The 20,984-nt window shown below is 55.8% G+C and overlaps 2 protein-coding genes across 6 annotated transcripts in view; one reads left to right on the plus strand and one right to left on the minus strand.

The window, feature by feature from the left end:
* Window positions 1-399: 399 nt before the first annotated feature.
* Window positions 400-18,057, plus strand: NLRC3 (NLR family CARD domain containing 3). The gene is made up of 19 exons (XM_040593532.1): window positions 400-700; window positions 6,499-6,641; window positions 7,131-7,391; window positions 8,485-10,228; window positions 10,490-10,576; window positions 11,273-11,356; window positions 11,645-11,728; window positions 12,228-12,311; window positions 12,406-12,489; window positions 12,990-13,073; window positions 13,899-13,982; window positions 14,440-14,523; window positions 14,630-14,713; window positions 14,980-15,063; window positions 15,340-15,423; window positions 15,525-15,608; window positions 15,837-15,920; window positions 16,127-16,210; window positions 16,682-18,057. The coding sequence occupies exons 2-19, from the start codon at window positions 6,635-6,637 to the stop codon at window positions 16,770-16,772; spliced, it is 3,282 nt and encodes a 1,093-aa protein (XP_040449466.1). The 5' UTR covers window positions 400-700; window positions 6,499-6,634; the 3' UTR covers window positions 16,773-18,057.
* A 2,095-nt stretch (window positions 18,058-20,152) lies between these two features.
* Window positions 20,153-20,984, minus strand: part of CLUAP1 (clusterin associated protein 1) — a 68,616-nt gene continuing 67,784 nt past the window's right edge. For 4 of the 5 annotated variants that reach the window (XM_040592614.1, XM_040592612.1, XM_040592610.1 and 1 more), the window contains one exon: window positions 20,153-20,459. In XM_040592614.1, coding sequence (XP_040448548.1) covers window positions 20,307-20,459 — 153 coding nt within the window. In that variant the 3' untranslated portion in view covers window positions 20,153-20,306. The remainder of the gene's footprint in view (window positions 20,460-20,984) is intronic. The other variant, XM_040592613.1, reaches the window with a different exon arrangement.

Here is a 20,984-nt window from a genome sequence, read left to right on the forward strand (position 1 = left end):
TGACACCGGCCTCTCCTGGGATCTCCTCAGTGTTCCTGGCTAGCGAGGGGGTTATGTAGCAAAAACTCTCAGCTCTGCCAGACCTGGGCGAGCTCCTGGTTTTACTTCGATGGAATTCATTGCAATTTGGATGTTGTTAAGTCTGGTTTTGTGGCTCTTCTAGGAGAAAGCAGCTGTGGCTGGGGAAATGGCTGTGCATTGAGCATCCCAGCAGGACAGACCCCACTGTCACTGTTCAGCTGTGGTAGTTACTGTATGCTGCTGTTCCTTAGCAGATAACTTTCATCGATTTGCATAGGCGGCAGCCCTGTGCTGACAGGAAGGAAGATTGAGTGAGACCCGTGGCACAGGAAGGGGCGAGGAACAAACTGAAAGAGAGAAAAAGTCACCGGGCTGGAACTGGTGGCAGAGGGTGGCTGGGGAAGCCAGACCCACTTTCCTCGGGTGCTGCCCTGAGCATTGCCCTGGCTGCCAGGTCCCATCGCCTTCGCGGGTCCCCCAGGGGCAGAGGCCACCAACCAGAGGGATTGGCTTCCGTTTTCTACCTTGAACTTGAGCATCCAGGCGAGGAAGAAGCAAGGCTCTAGGGATAAAGGGCTGAGCAGGGGCACAGAGGAACTGCATCCTCCTGCCACAACAAGGATGTGTTCTCTGCTCTTCTGCTCCCACACAGACCTTGGGAAGACAGCACAAGGCTGAGGTAAGGTTTTGATGGGGCTTTGGAGGAGTATGGGGAGAAGGGAGGTGCTGCTTGCCCCCCCTCTATGGGGACAAGCTGCTGCAGACCTCTTTGATGGCCATGTGAAATGGAGTCGCTGGACCAATGTGGCAGGGCCAGGAGCTGTTGGGTAGAAGTCCCTGGGAGGGGCAAGATGTGACTGACTGCTTGCAGTGCCCAGCGTAGCAGCCTGGTGTGGCATGGCCACCGGTGCTGGCAGGACTGGGTGCAGTGGTGCATGGCACTGAGCCCTGAGTGGTGGAGATGAGCATGGGACCTCCTGGGAGACCTGGCACTTGTCACAAATTCTGTCCCCTTGCCTGCTACCACCTGCCCAGACATGAAGGCAGCTTCAGCCAGGCTGCCTTGCCCATGCAAAACCTTGTGCAGTATCAGCTTTTGCCCCCATGCTAACATTACTTACTGAATTCATTCCACTTCAAAACCATCCAAAAAAATCCTCAATATGTACTGCAAATAGAAAAGTAGGAGACTAACGACGTAGTTGCCCATGGCACAGTGTAAAATCACACCAAAGAGTGAGGCAGGGCCCTGGCTCTGTGGGCAGTCCAAGACCAATGGACCTTGAAGCCCAGAGCTGCACCCCTGTGTCCCCCTTTGGCAAACGGGCTCAGCACTCCTTCCTGGAGCTCAGCCAGAGGGAACAGCCACACCAAGGTCTCCAAAGGTGCAGCTGGTACCTTCTTTGGCCCTTTTCACTGCGGAGGATGCCCCAGTACAGTGTAGGACCCAGAAACACAGGGAGCAGGTCCAGGTGATGGAGCTCAGCAGGGACATGTGGCCATGCCTAGTGGCTGTGCGTGCAGGTGCCCACGTGGGCACAGTGCCTGAGGCACGCTGGTCTGCACTGTCAGTGCATTAGGCTTAATCCTGCTGTCACTTAAGCACTCTTAAGGTCATTAGGGGCACTATCTATCCTCTAAGTATGGGACTGCTGTGGAGAGGAGCAGCTGGAGCACTGGCTGCGTGCTGTCACCTGCTGAGATGTCACTGGCACCTGGGGCTTGGCCGCCACATGAAAGGGTTATCCAAGGCGAGAGGTATGTCGTTTGAGACAGCCTGGGCAGAGCTTGCACAAAGGATATCCATGTTGCACAAAAATTTCTTTCTGGAGAACTCATGGCCACTTTTTGTGATGCTCTGTAAGCCCAGAAAGCTGGGGCTGGCCCTGCACATCAAAACCCAACAGGGTGCTGAGGTGGGGTACCGCATCTGTTGGCATCCCTGCATCCTCCGAGGCCGGTGGATGGGGCTGGCGTTGTTGATGGAGACAGGCTGGCAGCAGCTTGTGCACGATTTTCACACCGATGTCCTGAGATCCTATAGGTGAGGAGGGGATCTGCTGTGTGTGTGTCCATGGTGAAGTGTCCTAGCGGCAGCTCAGCAAATGCATCGTTCTTCATTTTGCAGCTTGTGAGGTGTTGCAGTACCCTGCAGGATACTTCCTGTCTGAAATTAGCTTCATTTTTAGCTGTTTGGAATTACCCATAGATTAGTTTTTGCTTTTTTTCTGGTGAGATTTGTTGTTGGGACTGCTTGGCATTCAGCCTAGGGGTCCTTCGTGGCTTCTCACCTCCGTGACTCACCAACTCCCACTGTGTCTGGGCCTTGTTGTTCTGGTTGGGGTTTCAGAAAAAAACACCGAACAACAAACCTGGTAGGGGTTAGATTTGGCATAGGGGATCACTCTGTAAGTGCAATACATTTTGCTAGCATTAAATCAAGACCAAAAAAAGTAAGACTGCATTTGGATGTCCTATTTAAGCTTAGATAACCTGCAAACCTGGAAGTTTCATAATTGGGTAGAATGCAGAAGATACTTAATCGCTTTGCTTAATTGACATCAATAATGTGAAATCTTTTCAGTTCTGCCAAAAGGTGGCAGCCTGCAACCTGGCTTTAGGATTTGCTCACCTGAGTGGGAATGGCTGGAGGTGTTGGCTTGGCAAATGTGTGCAGCTCACTGACTTCCAAAATAGGATCAGTTCAAGGTGGATATAGCGCAGGAGAAATAAATAAAAAGCACTGAAGGTGTGAGGGTAAAGGAGCCTGAGATATGCTGGAGGAAACCCGGTGCGCCAGGAAGTGGTGGGAAGGTCTCACGGGGTTGGTTTCTCTCTGCTCCCATGTCTGGGGGAGGGAGAGCAGCAGTCAGATGGGTGCTGTGCTGCTGGGGTTTGAGCTGCACCGAGACACGTCACCCCAAACTGGAGATCTTTGAGGAATCGGCTGCACAGACAAACCCTGTAGTGTCGGGACAAGGAGAAGGCAGCAGCTGGGCTGAGCGTTTCTGGATGTTTGGGGCATGGAGTTGCACTGGAGTGGGCATTTCTCTGTTCCTTCAGGTGCTTGGCTAATGATGCAATTATTAGCTCAGATAAAAAGCTTTGTAATGTACTTAAATACTGCAGGTCAGCCCATTTTCTGATGTTTTCCGTATGTGGGTCCCTGCAGCCATCCAGGAGCTCTTGCCCAGCACTTTGGTGCCCATTCTAGACTAGGCACCCTTCAGCCCTGTCCCCAGCCCACGGCAGCAGGTTGGTCCCCAGGGCTCTGCTAGCTGGAAAGCCCCGCCTGAGGTGCCAACCAGCATTGTCTGACACTGCCAGTGACTCTGCCCACAAGCTCTTGCCAGGTGACAACCACAGATTTTAGGCTGCTGAGCATCGCAGCCTGATGCAGGTCCGGTGCTGCTGGTGGCTGCTGCAATGGCTCCTGGCATAGGATGGTCCCAAGTCCTCAGCAGATTTTCAAAGTACAGGGTAATGGATCTGTCCGGTGGGGAGTGGCTGCTGTATGAAAGCCAAAGCCACCTCCTGGAGGATGAGGATCTGAGAGGCTGGATAGAGCAGAGGAGGCAGTAAGTAGCTGTTGTCTCCAGACACCATGCTGTGGCCATCCCAGGACTGTTCTTTCCTCTTGGATCCCCTGGCAAGCTGCTTTTGGTCTGTGTTGGACTTCCAGGAGCCAGAGATGAGCAGAAGCAGCTATGTCTAGGTCTGTGTTTTCTGGTGTTGATGCCAGGCAGTTTGAATTCTGGAACAGGATGCACGTAGTGAAAAATGCAGTGGCTGTTTGGTAGAGGGTTGTCTGTGCACGTGGCCAGGGACCTTCCAGCATGGTGGTTGTGGCTCCAAGGCACTGATGGGTTTTGGGCAGGGACCCTCTGCTAACAGGCACGGTGGGACATGGGGATGGTGTGGCATGGGATTGAAACTGCTGGAAGAACACATCAATGTTGACTGGACATCCTCAGATGGGAGGATTTTCCCTTGGTCTGGGCTCTTGGACCACACCAGGCAAAAAAAGCCTTTAGCACCAAGTTCTTGCCGACAAAATCCTTCATTTCCCTCCCTGGGCCTTGCAGACACCATTCAACGGTTTGGCTGGGCAGCCTCCTGCCCTCCAGCTTCTTATCCCAGTGCCCCTATGGACACAGACGTCAAGGCAGGGGAGACACAAACCATCGCTGGATCACTGCTTCCCCAGCTGCCGGTGGGGCAGGGATGGGCACTTCTCCCTGCTTTATCCTGACGAAGCGATAGCCGCAAACCCGGGGCTTAGCTCTGTGCACGCAGGATGGACATGGACACTGCTTTCCAGACTCTGGCATGGGGGAGTGCAGCACTTCCAGAAGAGGACTCATCCCAGCAGCCTTGGGATGGGCTGAGTTGCATCTTGGAAACACCCTGGACCTCTGTCAGGGTTACAGAGATTGGCTTTGACTGGCCTCTGCCCTTCAGACAGCTCTTGTAAGAGCAGAGAGTGCCCTTCACCCTCCTAGGAGGCAGCCTCCAGCATCACTTGGTGGTCCTAGAGCTGCACCTGAAACTTTTCTACTGGAAGCAGAAAAAAAATCACAGCTGCTAAATTATTTCTTCTGCTGCTTTATTCTCCCGGTTAGATGCCTTTGCGTGAGCTGACCCACGGCTGCTGGTTTCTAGCAGTGGGATCACATTTGGAAACCGCACCAGAGGACACCATCAAATAACCTCTGGCGTTAGAGCAGGCTTCCTCCCATCAAAGGGCCTTTTCTCACCAGACAGCTTTCAGAGGAAGGGCTGCAGGGAGCATCGCTGCAAGCAACAAAACCCCCTTTCATTTTGGCTTTGTTCTTGGTTGCATGGTAAAGATGAGAGACCTGGGGACTGCTGTGTGCAAAGACTTAACTGAACTTTCCAGGCCAGTTAGAGACAAGATGACAGCAAAGGGTGAAAATCTCACTGTGAATTGCCCCTTGATGGTATCTTAACTGACCAAGCCACTGTCTGGTGGGGCCGGGGGGCGGGGGAAGAGGTGAAGAGCAAGGTGAGCTGCTGCCACAGCCCTGCTGCTCCCTGTATGGAGAAAAGGGTTTTGCTGTGGGGCAACTGTCACTGCTGGGGGAGCATGGGACCTCTGCCACCTCTGAAACCAGGGGTCAGAGCTGGGCAGCTGAGGAAGAGCAGAAGGACTTCCCTCCTGGAGGGAAATGTGGGTTCAGGCCCAGGTACAACAGCACCCCACACCACTACCAGAGCTATCAAAGCTGTGCGTGAAGCCACATGGGCAGGTGGCAGTGGGCTGGTGCTTTGCCACCCAGCACCTCTCGGACACTTATTCCACTTCCTAGGATGTGCTGCAAAGGGGTCTCGATGAGAGATCCAGCTGGTGGGGTCTGTGAGGGACTCTGCTCTGGGAGATGCCGAGTCTGGTCTTCCCTCCTGCAGCCCAGACACTGTCTGCGCAGCTGGGCTGCTGCTGGTGGCTGAGCCCTTATGTTTTCTGGTGGGAGAAATAAACCCCAGCATGGATCTCCTGGCAGGAGGATGGATGGCAAAGAGATGTTCCAAGCACCTTAACCTCGCACCATGGACCAGCAACTCTACCCAGTTTCCCCCATCAAGCTACATTTGTGCTTTCTCCCTGGAAAAGGTCAGGTTTGACCAAAGGGAGTGAGTGTAGCTGTACCTCTTGGCAAGGCTGCGCTGAAGCCAAGTCCCACTCAGGAGTGGGTCTGGGCAAAGACAACGCTGCCTGTGGGCAGGGAGCTCCTTGCAGTGCTTCTGCCTGGCACGTGGGGGTGATTGCATGGATCTAGAGCATCCTGTAGGCCAGGTGGAGGTGAGGAAGGGATTCAATGCGAGGAAATGGCCGGGGCACCAGGACACTTGTGTTTGCATCGCTGCTGTGATCAGACAGCCCCTAGGGCTGAGCAGTTCCCACCTAGACACGGCCAGCTCCTGCACATGACTCTAGTGCTGCTGAAAATGGAGTAACTACAGAGCTCTGCAACAGGATGTGGTGTGGGCCACGCTCAGCAAACCCTGACGGAGGCTCTGGACGGCGGTGAGGTGGGTTCGAAACTGAAACGGGCCCTTTATCACTTTGCTTATTGCCCCACGACTTCCTTCACAACACAGAGAAGGAAGACACATGAGCAGTTAGCAGCCCTGCCATCGCTCTGGTAACAGTGGTGGCACTCAGGTTCTCGCCAGGTGACCTGCAGATGGCATGAGGGGATCATCACTCTGCTCCAGAAAGGTTCTGGCATCAGCAGTGGTGGTGAAGGCACCGAGTTGTGGCACATAAGGTCTCAGCAAAGGTGCTGCAGCATGATGGTCCTGGCTCTGCCCCTGCCAGGTCCACAGCTCTAGGGATGCTGGTCTTAGCCAAAAGCTGATGAATGGACCCTTGGCTCGATCACGGTCAGTACGACGTTAGCTCAAGGTGGGGTCCCTCGCACAGCGCTCCTGATGCTTTTCTTCTTCTTCCACCAGGAACATGGATAAAGGCTGAGGAGCCTCAACTAACACTGAGCCAGCCAGGGGACGTGGGGCTGTCCATGGGACTGCTGTGCTGCTGCCAACACAGTGCTCCTTACCCAGGGATTACCCATGTCACGGGAGGCCTCTGATGGAAGGTGAATGGTGGCTGGGCAGCCAGAGATCCATTGTCTTGGTGGAGTTTCGGATTCAATAATGGGACAAGGTGGGGCAGCAAGGAATGAGGGTTGATGGCGTTTCCTAGTCTAAGAGCTTGGAGACCGCTGTGCTGGCACTGGGGAACAGCTGTCTCCAAAGATAAATGACCTCGCTTAGACTTTTATCTCTGCATGGGCTTGGTTTTCAAGAGGAAGTGTAATTTCATGATTGTGTTCTTCTGTTTCTTTGACTCTAATGTTGATAGCTGCTGCTTTGACCAAGCAGCTCCTAACAAAACAGCCTGCCACAGCTTTGGGATAGCATCATCTCAAGGAGGACTTTGGCAGGTAGCTCTGGAGGGCTCTAGTTTACTCCCTGCTATGTTCAGAGTCAGTCGGGGTGCTCAGTTGCTGCCTTTCCCCATCACTCCTGAGCAACGTGCTCAGGGCTTGTTCGAGACCCAACTCTCCCGCTCTCCTCCCCCACAGAGGTTTGGATCAATCGCTACCGCAAGCAGCTGGTGAGGTCCATCTCACCGCAGTTCCTGGAGGAGATCATCTGCTACCTGCGGAGGCTGGACCTCCTGACAGCAGAGGAGGCCAGCCGGGCGCAGGAGGCGAGCTCCCTGCCTGAGCAGGTGAGGGCAGTGGTGGACATCCTGGCTGGCAAGGGCAGCTACGCCTCCCAGTCCCTGCAGACCTTCATCGAGACCAGCAATTCCCAGCTGTACCTTCACATCACTGTCTATGGTAGGTAGTCCGCTTTGGACCCAGCGAAGGGTGTCTGCCCATATTTCCCAGCTGCAGGTGCTTGCTGGAGCACATCAAGATGTGCACAGAGCTGGGCAGCGTTGGCAGCTCCCGTGGGAGCAGCCATGCAAGTGACAGTGCCATCTCAGGGTGTCTGCTGGGGAAGGACAGAGCTGGGGGTGACGAGGGCTCTCTGCCAGGTCTGAGGGGACCTTCCTCCAGGCCCTTTGCTGTCCTCAGCACGCCTCTCTGGGCAGCCCGAGGAGTCTTTAATGTCTTCAGTGTCCAGGTCACACCAGGCACTCCCAGCAGCTGGGCTGGGAACAGGGGGACAGTGGGAGGAGGACAGTTGGGCATCCCTGACCCCATCTGTTGGTGGGTGGCTGCCCCAACTTCAGGCTCTCCTTGCAACCCTCTTGCCAGGAGACGTTTCCCTGGTTTTCCTTCTGGTTGGAAGGCTCCAACCTTGGCTGGTGTCTGCTCTGAATCTCTCACAGCACCATCTCCTGCTTGTCCAGCCTTTGCTGGAGGGTTTAAATACCCTGTACCAGGGCTGTGGTGCTGGAGCCAGGTGAGCCTGACAGGTCCAGAGATGGTCATCAGGTTCAGCCAAGAGTCCAACTCATCAGACAAGTCCATGGTGATGAGGCAGGGCTGAGGTCAAGCTGGAAAGCCAATCCAGAGGTCAGGATCAGGTCCAGCCAGGGCAACCAGGTTCAGACACAGTCCAGTGGTTACCAGGCAAGTGCAGAGCAACGAGGTCCAAGATCAAGGTGCGGATCAGTATGGTCCATAGCAGACACAGGTGTGATGGTGCTGCAGACGTGTGTTCCCACGACATAGCTTAGGCAGGGGCTGAAGGCCCAGGGCTGAGCTTAAATGGCCTCCTGGACCAATGGGTGAGGCTGGTCAGGGCCATTTAAGGTTATTAGTGCCCTCCAGGCCCTGGCACACACCTTCCTGCCCAGACGTAAGGGCTCTGTGTGGTTTCCCCTCTGCATGGACATGTCAGAAAAGTGAAGCAGCATCTGTCATTTGCACTTGTGGCTACCATCCTCCTTCTCACCCCCCTGTTGCATTTCTCTCTGTGCAGAACCCATGGTGCAGAAGCACCTGGAGAGCCTCCAAAGCTACTATGGGAATGGCTTGGAGATGGGTCCCCTCCAGCGACTCACAAACTTGCTGCTGGTGGAAGGCTTGACTGATATCCAGCAGAAGGAGCATGACATCCTGCAGATTGAAACCACCAAAGGCCTACGAGATGTAGCCAAGAGCATCCCTCTGGAGAAGCTCTTCCTGCCTCTCTCCAAGGTTAGCATTCCACCTCGGATCTCTGTCACTATCGGAGTGGCTGGGATTGGCAAAAGCACACTGGTGAAGCTGTTTGTCTACACCTGGGCAAAGGGGGAGATCAACAAGGACATCATCTTTGTGCTGCCCCTCACCTTCCGGGAACTCAACACTTACGAGAAACTCTCTGCTGAAAGGCTCATCTGCTTGGCGTTCCCTCACATCACCGAGCCTAACTGCATCTCGGCAGGAGCTGCCAGGACCCTACTGATCCTTGACGGCTTGGATGAGTTCAAGACACCTTTGGATTTCTCCAACACGGTAGTGTGCACCGATCCCAAAAAGGAGATCCAAGTGGACAACCTGATCACCAACATTATACGTGGCAACCTGCTGCAGGAGGCTTCTGTCTGGGTCACGTCACGGCCAACAGCAGCCAGCCAAATCCCTGGCGGGCTTGTTGACCGGATGACAGAAATACGAGGTTTTGGAGCTGCAGAGATGAAGGACTTCTTGGACCAGATGTTCCTTGACAATAGAGACCTATCCAGCCAAGTCCTGCATCACATCAGGGCTAACAGGTCGTTACATGTCCTGTGTACTGTTCCTGGCTTTTGCTGGATTTCTGGCTCCTCAATTGGTTATTACCTAAAAAATAGTACCAATAAATCCCAAGAAACAACTGTCGTCCCCAAGACCCTATCAGAAATCTACTGCTATTATTTTAAAATGGCCCTGAGCAGTGAGTGGCCAGAAAAGCCAAGGGAAACTCTCAGGATCGAGCAGGCTGTGAACAACAGCAAGAAGATAGTGGGCAGCCTGGGCAGACTGGCTTTCTACGGGCTGCTCAAAAAGAGATACGTATTTTACGAGCAGGACATGAAGGCATATGGCATTGACCTTGCTTTGCTGCAGAGCAGCTTGTGCAGTCGACTCCTACTCAAAGAAGAGATGCAGTCCTTCACAGCCTACTACTTCTCCCACTTAACCCTACAGGAGTTTCTAGCAGCTATTTATTATTACACGGCTGCCAAGCGGGCAATATTCGACCTCTTCACGGAGAGCGGGATGTCCTGGCCCAAGCTGGGTTTCCTCAACCACTTCAAGAGCGCTGTTCAGAGGTCACTGCAGGCAGAAGACAGGCAGCTGGACATCTTTGTGCGTTTTCTCTCTGGGCTTCTCTCCCCACAGGTGAACAAGCTGCTCTCTGGGTGGCTTCTGGTGAAGGATGAGCACAACAGCTTCAGGAGCCAAGCTATCAGCTTCCTTCAGGGCTGCCTGAACACTGACTATGTCATCTCCTCACGGACAGTCAACACTATGCACTGCCTGCATGAAATTCAGCACACAGAGATCGCTAAGACTGTGGAAGAAGCAATGAAGAATGAGAGCTTGGCTGGGATGCTCAGCCCCATGAACTGCTCTGCCCTGGCTTACCTCCTGCAGGTCTCTGATGTCTGTGTGGAGGAGACGAACCTCTCCAACTGCCTCACCTACAATGTCTGTAAGAGCCTGCTCTCCCAGCTCCTCTTCTGCCACAGCCTCAGGTGAGTCCCAGTTGGATTGCACTAGGAGAAGCAAGCAGGGACGTGGGGCTGTGACTCAAAATCCGGGGTGTCAATGGGAGATACGGGTCCCACCAACATTGTCCATCAGCAGACAGCTGCCCTGGGGATGGCACTGGGTCAGCTCTGCTGCTGTGCTTGAGTTTTATCACCTGTGGTGGGGCAGATGTCACAGGAGGGTAGACCTTTCTCCACTTTGTTCTCCAAACGCTTGCTTTTGCTTGTTCCTTGTATCTTCTCCAGGCTGGACAATAACCAGTTTAAGGACAACGTGATGGAGCTTCTGGGCAGCGTGCTGAGTGTGAAGGACTGCCAGATCCAGAAGCTCAGGTAGGACCTGGCCCAGGGCAGGCAGGCTGTTTATTGGGGGTACAGAGCAGAGCTGGGGACACCCCAAAATCATGGTGAGGGTCCTCCAGGAACATCCCTCCCACTGGCTCTCCAAGGTGTCTAGTGACAAGGACAGCCCCACATGATGTCCTGCACCCAGGCATGGTGACCTTAATCCGCTGTGTCCTTGCAATGGCTCGCCCAGCCTTCCTGGGATCGCTGCCTCCTCATTCCAAAAAATGTGTGTAGAAATCCCTGGGTTATCCCAACAAACTGCTTCCCAAGGTCATGGCTGTTTGTTGGACATCCAAGGCTCTGCACAGAGCACCCGGACACCAGGCAGGGAGATGCCTTGCCCCAGACAGATGTGTCCCTACTTTCCCCTGCTCCCTGCCCTTCTTTGTGGCTCTGCATAAAGTCCCCCATGCTGTGATCTGAGCTCTCTTTTCATGGCACAAATTAATTTTAAGTCTAGAAACTCCCCTTCCACCCTGTCCTTGCAATTGCCTGCCTGGTGTCCACCCCGGGAGAGCAGACCTAGGAGTGTCCACCACTTTGTATCATTGTACCATGAGCCAAGCGTTCCCCATGGCTTTCCTCCACTCACCCATCCCAGCTGTGTCCTGGGACATGCCAGGGGCTGCAAAAGCCTCTTTCTCTCCCTGAAAAACACCTGGTTTTTCTTTTTCTGGGCAGCTTGGCAGAAAATCAGATCAGCAACAAGGGAGCCAAGGCTCTGGCCAGGTCACTGCTGGTGAACAGGAGCCTGACAGCACTGGAGTAAGTGTTCCCCCTTTACCAGCTCCTGTCACGCATGTGTTCCCCGCCGGGAACCATTCCCATGGCTGCAGCAGGGCCAGGTCCCTCCTGGCCTCACCAAGCTGGGGAGGGTCTCCAGCCCCCAAAGGCACAACCACTTAAGAGGTGAAGGTAACTCTCGCGAGCTGCTGGCCTGATGTCCCACCTTAGTGGTGCCTGAGATTGTACCACACAGAGACATTTGGCTTAAACTGGGCACATGCCACTCTGGCTTTGCTAACCTTGGCTGTCCTGCCTGTCTTGCCCCAGCCTTCGGAGCAATGCCATCGGCCCCACTGGAGCAAAAGCACTGGCTGACGCGCTGAAAAAAAATAAAGTCCTGCTCTCCCTGAAGTAAGTCTCGACTCCTGTAGCACCTCTGGGAGAACATCTCCATCCAGGAGAAGCCCTCTGCACCCTTCTGTCCCATTGAGGTTCTGCCCACCTCAAGGGGCAGCGTGTGGGGAGACCCTGGACGTAACCTGGTTCGGTTGTGTGGGACAGTGAGCACCAGTGCAGCCAGCAGAGACCTGGTGACCAGGGCAGCCCTGGGCCAGAGATGTTGGGATCCTCCTGCCTCTCAGCTTCAGTGGGTCCAGAATGAGGTCAAGGTCCAGGTCCGTCCTTTGTGCAGGAGCTCACAGGGTGCTGGTGCATGGAAGGAGGCATCTCCCGTGGGAGAGGAGGGAGGGAGGGCCCTGGGCAGTGATGCTTGGGGGCCAGATGCCTTTCTCATGCCAGGGACGAGGGCAAGCAAAGGCCAGGGCAGGCAGCCACTGCCCTGCACCCCTGCATGGTCCCTTGCCCTGCTGTGGAAGCAGCCATGCATGGCTTCACTCCTCTCTCCTTGCAGCCTGCAGCACAACACCATCAAGGAGGATGGTGCCACCTTCCTGGCCGAGGCCCTGCTGACCAACCACAGGCTGACAACCCTACAGTGAGTGACCAGGACCAGCTGTCCCCGCAGACTGACATGCCATCGATGGGGATGTGGCACCTGACATTCACAGCTGCCTTCCTCTCCTTTGCAGCCTGCAGAAAAACGCCATCGGAGCCCACGGTGCCAGGAAAATAGCAGAGGCACTGAAACAGAACTGCAGCCTGAAGGAGCTGACGTAAGAGCAGCACAAGGCAGAGGGATGCGATGCCAGTGCCGTGTCTCCTGGGATCTGCGGGCAGGGGTGGTGGGCAGAGGCGGTGGGCAGGGGCTGGGCCATGCAGCGCAGGCAGGACGGACTCTGCTGGCTTTGCCCCAGGGGATTGGCGTGGGTGGAGTCGGGCAAGGACCGCAGTGCTGCTTTCGGAGTGACCCTGTGGAGATGCTCTCCGTATCTCTGGGATGTGGGGTGCCATGTGAAGAACCGAGAGGCCAAGCCTTCCCTCCAGCAGAGGCGAGCGGCAGGTCTCCAGGTCCTGCGGATACATTAAAAGCTATTTCAGCCCAAACCCCAACACACAAGAACAGGGGTGTACGTAGGCTGGGAACGAGACTGCAGCGACTTCATGCTTACTGCTAGAGCAGAAAGAGCCTGGGGGAGATGATTCCTTTGCTGGCAGATCTAACCTGGCTGCAGCATGGCTGCCGGTAACACCTGCCCTTCCTCTTGTGTTTTAGACTCTCCAGCAACTCAGTAGGAGACAACGGCTCAGTTGCCTTGGCTGAAGCTCTGAAGGTGAACCACAGTCTGCAAAGCCTCGAGTAAGTCCCCTCTCTGTGCGTAGGCTCCTGCTTTCCCAACAGAGCTCATCCTCCTCACTCCAGCAACACCTCCCACCCCTCAGAGCTGCTCATACCACCCCTGACCCTCCCCACATCTCTCCCACCCCACATCCCCTGGAGGTGCATTGGGCTGTGGGTGCTCTGTGCAGGCTGGAGCACCATGTAGCAGCTGCCGGCAACGCCAGCGGCAGCTGGGCTGGTCCTGCCTTCACCAGAGGAGCACTGAAGGAGTTAATTCTCAACCAAGATGATTTATTTTTTGGCTTTTGGAGGATACTAGTAGCTTTGGGTCTTCTCGCTCTCAAAAGTGATGGGAATTGGCTAATGAGGGAGGGAACGGACTGGGGCCTGGCAGAGTCAGGGCGAGATGGTCCAACCTTCATTCCCCTTGGGAACGGCAGCCAGAGAGGACTGCTCCTCCCACCTGGCTGGAGCGGAGGTCTGATGGCTCCTGGGGATGAACTGCTGTGCCTGGGGTCTGTTGCCAACAAAGACCCAAGAACTGCAGGACCCACATGCCCAACTGAGCCAGCAGCTGAGGTGATGGCCAGACAGGGACAAGACTGCCCTGAAGTGGTGGCAAATCCTGTCACCTCTGCTCAGTGGGGCTGGTGAGCAGAAGATGCTCATTCTGGCCTGGCTGCTTCCAAAGTTGGTCCATTAGGCCTGGCTCCCTGGCCTCCTGTGGCTGAGAGATGCCCATTTCTCCGTGAAATGGGGCACTTTTCATCCCAAGCACAACCCCACAGCCTACCTGCAATGCCGGCGCTGGCACGTACTCATGCCTTCCTCTGCTTGTCTCAGTCTCCAGAGCAACTCCATCAGCAGCGCTGGGGTCACTGCGCTGACGGCGGCTCTCTGCTCCAACAAGGGACTCGTCAACCTCAAGTAAGTGACGACCCATCTGGCCATCCTGGCCAAAATCTGCTGCTGGGATGCAGGAACTTTTTGGCAATCTGAGCTGGTGCCTGTTTGTTTCCACAAGCACTCTGGGATGCTGAAAGCAGCCTCTGTCCCTCCTGTGTCTGCAGGCATCTTATCTCCATTGTTAGCTTTCTTCCCTTGGGACAGTATCTGAGCATCCCTTCAGCCGTGTCTCACAATGAAACGACAGCAGCAGTGACAGGAGGCTGGGAAAAAGCCCTGATGGGCCATCAGTGCCCACAGCTGCAGGATGCACAGGGAATGGAAATGCAGGGAATGGAGGTGTAGATGGTGGTGGAGATGCAACTCAGACAGGCTGCCCTCACAGTAGATGGTCTCGGCCCCGGGGCGAGGGGGGCTGTGTGGGAGCCACCAATGCCCTGCCTCGGCCGCTCCTCCACAGCCCCGTCTCTTTCCCCAGCCTGCGGGAGAATTCCATCAGCAAGGAGGGGGGCCCTGCCATCGCCCGCGCCCTGCGGACCAACGGCAGCCTCAGGAAGCTGGAGTAAGTCCCACGGGCCCCGGGAGGGCTCCCATGCTGCTGCGCAGTGTCGCTGGAGTTGTCCCAAACGCTGCATGCGTGACTTGTGCCCTCTCTTTCCGGCTTCTAGCTTAGCAGCGAACCTGCTGTACGATGAAGGCGTCAAGGCCATCGCTTTAGCGATGAAGGAGAACCGCGCGCTCACGTCCCTTCAGTGAGTTTCCCCTTGGCCCTGCCTTGGTTTGAAGCCCCTCGCATAGATGTGGGGCAGGGACGGTGCCCCTGGGCCTCAGCCTCTCCAGGCTGTGGGACTCGAGGTTGGCCTTCCGCACGATTTGTGCTGTGCCATCGCAGATGGACCCACCGGGTCTTGCACCTCCCAGCCTCCGCCTCGCTGGATGGGAGCCCATGGGTGCTGAGCGTGGAGGGATGGAGGCATCCTCCTGTCAGGCTTCACCTCCTGTCTTCTCCTGTTTGCAGCTTGCAGTGGAACTTCATCCAGGCAAAAGCTGCCACGGCCCTGGCACAAGCACTACAGTCCAACGGCAGCCTGGTCAGCCTCGAGTAAGTGGGGACATGGGTGGACAGGTCCTGGGCAGCGTCTTCTACTGGGACCTGCCCCAGGGCTCTGGCCTCAGGCCGCACCAGGGGAGGTGGCTTTGCCTGCTGCCTCCTCTGTGTCCCCGTCACCTGTCCCTGGCTGGGGGTGCTCGAAGTGCATGGTGGCTCAGGGGCCCCGCAGGCCACCTGTGAAAGCCTGGCACACTGTGCCCCGTGCTCGCTGCCCTCCTGCTCCTGGGCGCCTGGGCCGTGGGCAGGCGCAGCACTCAGGTGTCTTAGCTTGCAGGAGAATGCCATTGGAGACGAGGGAATGACTGCCCTCGCCGCCGCGCTGAAGGTCAACACAACCCTGGCAGATCTCCAGTGAGTATCCAGGCTGCAGCATCACAGCCTAATTAGCTTGTCTAATTAGCACACCATAGCCACCTCACAACATGCACTGAAGGGTCCTTGTTCTGCTGCAGCCTGCAGGTGGCTTCAGTTGGTGCAGCTGGTGCCAAAGCCCTAGCAGAAGCCTTGATGGTCAACAAGAGCCTGCAGATCCTGGAGTAAGTGTTTGCTGGGGCCACCAAGTCCCCATGGCTGTGACACCACTCCCTGGGGATGTCAAAGACCCTCATCCTTAGCTTGGCACCACTTCCACCCTTGCATCATGTCCTACCAGACGTGGCTCGCCCATTCCTTGACTCACTGGTGTGGGGCCACCTCCTCCTCACCCACTGAGAGTGCGGGGCTGTCCCACGCTGTCCTTCCTCACCGCCAGCCTTTCTTTGCAGCTTGCGAGGAAACTCCATCGGCGTGGCCGGGGCCAAGGCAATGGCCAATGCGCTGAAGGTGAACCGCAGCCTCCACTGGCTCAAGTAAGTATCCTGCTGCCCGGGGTGAGCCAGAGCGAGCCTTTCCCGACCTTCCCGGAGGGAGCAGCGAGGGGACGGCCAGGCCAGCAGGTCTCAGCCAGGCAAACTGAGCTGGTGGCTTTTCCCAATGTCCACACCCATGGCATGCGTTCCCTCCTGGTGGCCACATCTCCCTGGCTGGTGTTTTCTGACCCTCCCACCTCCCGCAGCCTGCAGGAGAACTCCCTGGGCATGGACGGAGCCATCTGCATCGCCACTGCTCTGAAGGGCAACCACGGCCTCACGTACGTGAAGTAAGTGGCTGCTGCACTGGGTGGTAAGGCAGGGATGGGGGACACCATGAGATCCATCAAGGGACCTTCCCCACCACTGACACTGCCCATTCCTGGCTGCCTTGCAGGGACCTCCCAAGGGGGGCAGGGGGAAGGGCACGCTGTGCTCCTCCCGGCGTGGCAGCCACCATACCCACATGGCTCCCGACCTCGCAGCTCCTCTCTGGGGCAAAGAACCACCTCAAAAGCCAAATACTCTCCAAAATATTCCAGGGAGGGGCTGGCTCAGCCCCTCAGCTCCCCAGGGGCTTTCTCCAGCTTTTCACCTGGCTCCCTCTGGGCTCTCAAACCCGGAATCCCCTGGCACTGGATGTGTGGAGGGTGCCGGTGATCCTGGATGCTGGTGCACAGCTGGGGAACATCTTTTGTACCCACCAAGGACCCTGCTCTGCCTCCTGTCCAAGCCTGAGCTCCTCTTCTCTTTTCTTCCAGCCTGCAGGGGAATCGCATCGGCCAGTCAGGAGCCAAGATGATCTCTGACGCTATCCGGACAAGCTCACCCGACTGTGTTGTGGATGTGTGAGGGTGCCTGGCTGCCGTGAGAGGTGGCCCAGTGGGTCCCTCTGGCCAGCGTGCCTCCGCAGGGAGCTGCTTGGCCTGCTGCCCGCCCGTCTCGGGGAGGAGAACCAGGGCAGGGAGGGCTCCTGAGCTCCCTGGCACAGCCCAGGAGGATCTAGGGCCTCCAGAGCAGCAGTGCAGGGGGGTCAGAACTCGCCAGTGTTGAAAGGTGGGGGACGTACACCCATCTCCCTCTTCATTCAGGCCCTGGGGGAGCTTTGAGGAATGGGTGACATGCAAAAAGGAGGGAGGAGGGGGCAGATCCCACGTGCCAACCCTCCTCATTTGTGTGGGTGACTTTTACCTTCTGCAGCCAGTGGCGGCAACCCCTCCTGTGATCTCCGTGGGGTTACAGACCCTCAGACCCTGCCCCAGACCAGGCACATCACAACCACCCCGGGGCTCTGCTCCCAGTGCCAGCTCTTCTCCATCTTCTTCTGGCAGGGATCCCAGGTGAAACAGGGGCAGGGTTCCCAGCCGCCCCTTCTCACCTGGCTGAACACAGCGGCGTCCCGCAGGCTCCCCTGGAAGTCCCAGAGAGTGGCGGAGGGTTGCTGTTGTGCTTTGGAGCTGGGTGCGCCAGAGCAGGGTCCCCAGCAGCGAGTGCAGCCTGTGCTGTTTGCCATCCCTCAGCAACAGGTTGGTGCTGCCCAGCGTGCCTGAAGTGTCCGGCAGTGCTGTTCCCGATCGGTGACGGGCATCCCCAGGCATAGGGGTGGAACCGTCTAGAAAGACCTTAGAAAATAAAGAGCTCTCAGGCTGACGGGAGGAGGAGTGTAAGAGGATGGGCCGCTGTCAGCACACACGTGTGGGTACCACACGGGGATGGCCTTATCATGGAGTTCTGCCTCGACTTCTTGGGGCTCCTGCTCTTGTCATCGGTGACAAGTTGTGTGACCTTGGGACACGTCTTCCCCATGTCCCAGCTGCAGGCAGGGGCTGGCCCTAGCAGGTCACCTTTTGGGCAGGTGGCTGCTGAAAGCAGAGGTGCCAGGTGCTGCCTTTGTGCGCATGACAGCGACCCAGTGACTCTCTAAGAAGGTTTGCAGGTGGACCAGTAGCCAATCCATGTGCCGCACGCCCCCCTGGCTCCCTCCAGCCACCGCCCCCTTGCCCCCCCCCTCCACCCCAGCCAGAGCCCGCACTGATGCGCTGCTGCCCCAGGGCAGTACGTGACTGCTTCAGGGGCCTGACCTGGAGAAACAGCGGGCTGAGCTGTGCAGTATGTACATACCTGGAAATAAAGTGGTTCCCAGCCGAGGTGGTGCCTTGGGCAGCCTTCTGCTCTTGCCTGACGTTACACTGGGGTGCACTGCGCCGCTGCCCCAGCTGCGGACCCCAGCGCCTGTCCCGGTGTGACGAGGGCTCGTGGCATTTCCATGAGGCGCAGGGGCTGGTGCATGGTCACCACCAGGACGCAGTAATGCTGAGTGGTGTGAGCCCTGCCTCTTCCACCGTGATTGCAGGGCGGATTGAGGCTCAGGTCCAGCTCTGCCCAAGGCCTGTGCCTAACCCTGTGCCGAAACGTTACCCAAAACACCATGGAGAGCATGACCAACAGCCCCGAGCCGGCTCCTGTGCCCTGCAGCACCAGGCAACAGGGAGATAACAATTTGAAATATTATTTGATTGCACGTATGTAGCAATGCACGAATGCTTCTGAATGCTCAGGTGCGCAGAGGGCACAGTTGCACTGCCCCCCTGCTGCTGACGGCACTGCTGGTCAAGCCTGGTGCGAGAAGCTGCAAGGCAATGTGTAGCTGCCCTGGAACCCGCAGGCTTGGTGGCAGTGCTGCCCCAGCGGGTCTGTGTCTGCACGCCAGGGATGCAGCCCGCCCCCCCATGTTGGCTACAATGCAGGAAATAACAGAGAAATCTGTCACTCCGAAACCGCAGCCGACTCGGGGACTGGGCCCAGTCTCGCGGCAGATCCCCCTCACAGGTCAGACGTACCTTGGCACATGGGGAGGACCCAGGACGGATTCCATGTGTAACATGGAAAAATGTTTTTGGAATGGGTCCTAAAATTGGGACATTCTCATCCCGTGGGAGAGAGATGTGGTGACCACATGCACCTTCTCACCGGCTCTCACCCCGGCTCTTACCCCAACGGCTCTGCAGCAGGCATCGCGCACTGAGAACGCCGACTTCTGTCTCTGCTCCCTTTGAAATGAGGTGCAAAATGCCAATTAACTTCCTGGTGTGCCAGGAAGCGTCTCACCTGCCAGGCAGCTCAGCCCAAGCCTGTGTGACCATGTGTGTTTCAGCGCAGCACTGCACCCACACATGCCCCTTTGCTACATGAGAACCGCGCCGTGTTCACCTGCAAACTTTTGTCCCAGCTTGACGTGACATTTCAAGCCCTGAGCTCTGCTGATGGGGAGCTGCCTTGGGTGTGACCGTTCCACCCTTGGGGTCAGAGATGCAGAGAGATGAAAAAGCTCTTGGTTTTCAAGTAACTCACGTGTATTCCCTTCTTCAGCACAGTAATGGAGGGGCTGGATCTGACTCCAGACTTCAGATGAGGGAGCAGAGCAAAGTACTTCACTGATGTAAAGAAAGGGAAGAACAGAACAGCTGGGCCTCTCACCTGCCCTGATGAACACACACCAAAACGAACTCTTCTAATCAAGCACTGATTTCTGCTCCCGTAAAGACAAACCGTGATGCTAAAGCAGAGCTGAAAGGAAAGAGGCAACACACCAAACTCCAGCTTCTGCCTTCACCTGAACATGCCTTCACTGATGGCATCCACGCAACTTACTGAACAGAGCCCAGTTTTTCACCCATTTGAGTGCTTAAATCCGAGTCCTCCCCAGAAGTACCAGTATAACTTAAGGGGTAATTTCCTACAGGTTTAGTCACGGCACAGTCCTGCACTGCAGCTCTCAGGACACTCAAGGACGGCCCACTGAAATCTGAGAACACTGGCGCAGCTGAAATACCTAGCGGTGCTGCACTGAAGGTGGTCTTTGAGGACCCTTTCACTAGTTTCCCAGTTTTAGCTTCACTGCTTTAGTCTAACTGGTGCTGCTCTTTGTGGACACAAGCCCTTGATTAAGTAAAGGGTATGTTTAGGATAAGTAGATTTAAGCCAGATTTAAAATCAATTTAAATGTGCTCCCAGAGCAGCTTTTCATCCAGTTTTATTAAGCCAAAAAAATCTGTTTGGACATAATAAAATGCAGGGAAATCGAGCACACGATGCTCACTGGAGTGAGACTTTTGGCACTGCAGTGCATGAGAGCCAGTTCTAATGCAATTATGGAAATAACCGCACTCCATATTACTGTGATTTTCATTATGGATACACTGCTCGTGCTTTGAGAGTCACAAGACTGGCAATCCAAGTTTAATTTTCAAGTTTAATGAATGTTATTTACTGACTCCTGAATTCAGGCTGACAAGCATTTTTCAGATGGCAGGATATGAACTCCCGGCCTGCACACTCTCCAAAATTTGTATTTCAAGATGCTTCCTGATCCTGCTACTAAAAGGGTCAGAAGTCATTATCGCTTTCCTCTAGTGGCTCCGGCTTCCTTGCTCGGTGACCAGATTTGCTTGGGGAGATTTCCATGCTGTCATCTTCCATTTCATCCTCCTCCTCATCTTCATCTTCATCCAGGTCAATCTCACTATCACCCGAGTCCTCCTGAAGGAAAGCAAGCACAGTTCATAACCAGTGCGGTGCTCAGATGGCAAGGCATCTGTGCCAGCTCAGACGCAAGGGATGGCGTTAAGATGCTCCTGCCCCCGCATACGTGCAATCACACACCTGGGGCTGGGAGGGCTGTTTGTCTGCACTTGTATGGGCCCAGATTTGGACTTGCTCTGGGGAGCAGCAGCAGATTCTGTAAGAGGTTTTGTTCCCACTCAGGCTGCTGTGCTGCTGGCCTTCCAAAATAATGACAAACCCGAGCCAGCCGCCTCTGGGAGCTAATGGCCTACGTCGCTTTCACCAGCAGCTCTCCACTTTGCTAGGCAGTGGCTGCTCCATTCCATTTATTGCAAACCTCCTTTCCCACTTCATGGGGCTGACAAACATGGACCGCCTGACATCTGCTGAACCTGTGCTATTAAAAGCCTTGCAGGGTGTTTGACTTTAAAAGTAATACCTGTTGTGAGACCAGTAATCAAAACATAGTGGAAGAAAATTAACCGCAGGAAAGAAACCCAC

The sequence above is a fragment of the Falco naumanni genome, chromosome 4 (assembly GCF_017639655.2).
Source record: "Falco naumanni isolate bFalNau1 chromosome 4, bFalNau1.pat, whole genome shotgun sequence".
Taxonomy (NCBI): domain Eukaryota; kingdom Metazoa; phylum Chordata; class Aves; order Falconiformes; family Falconidae; genus Falco; species Falco naumanni.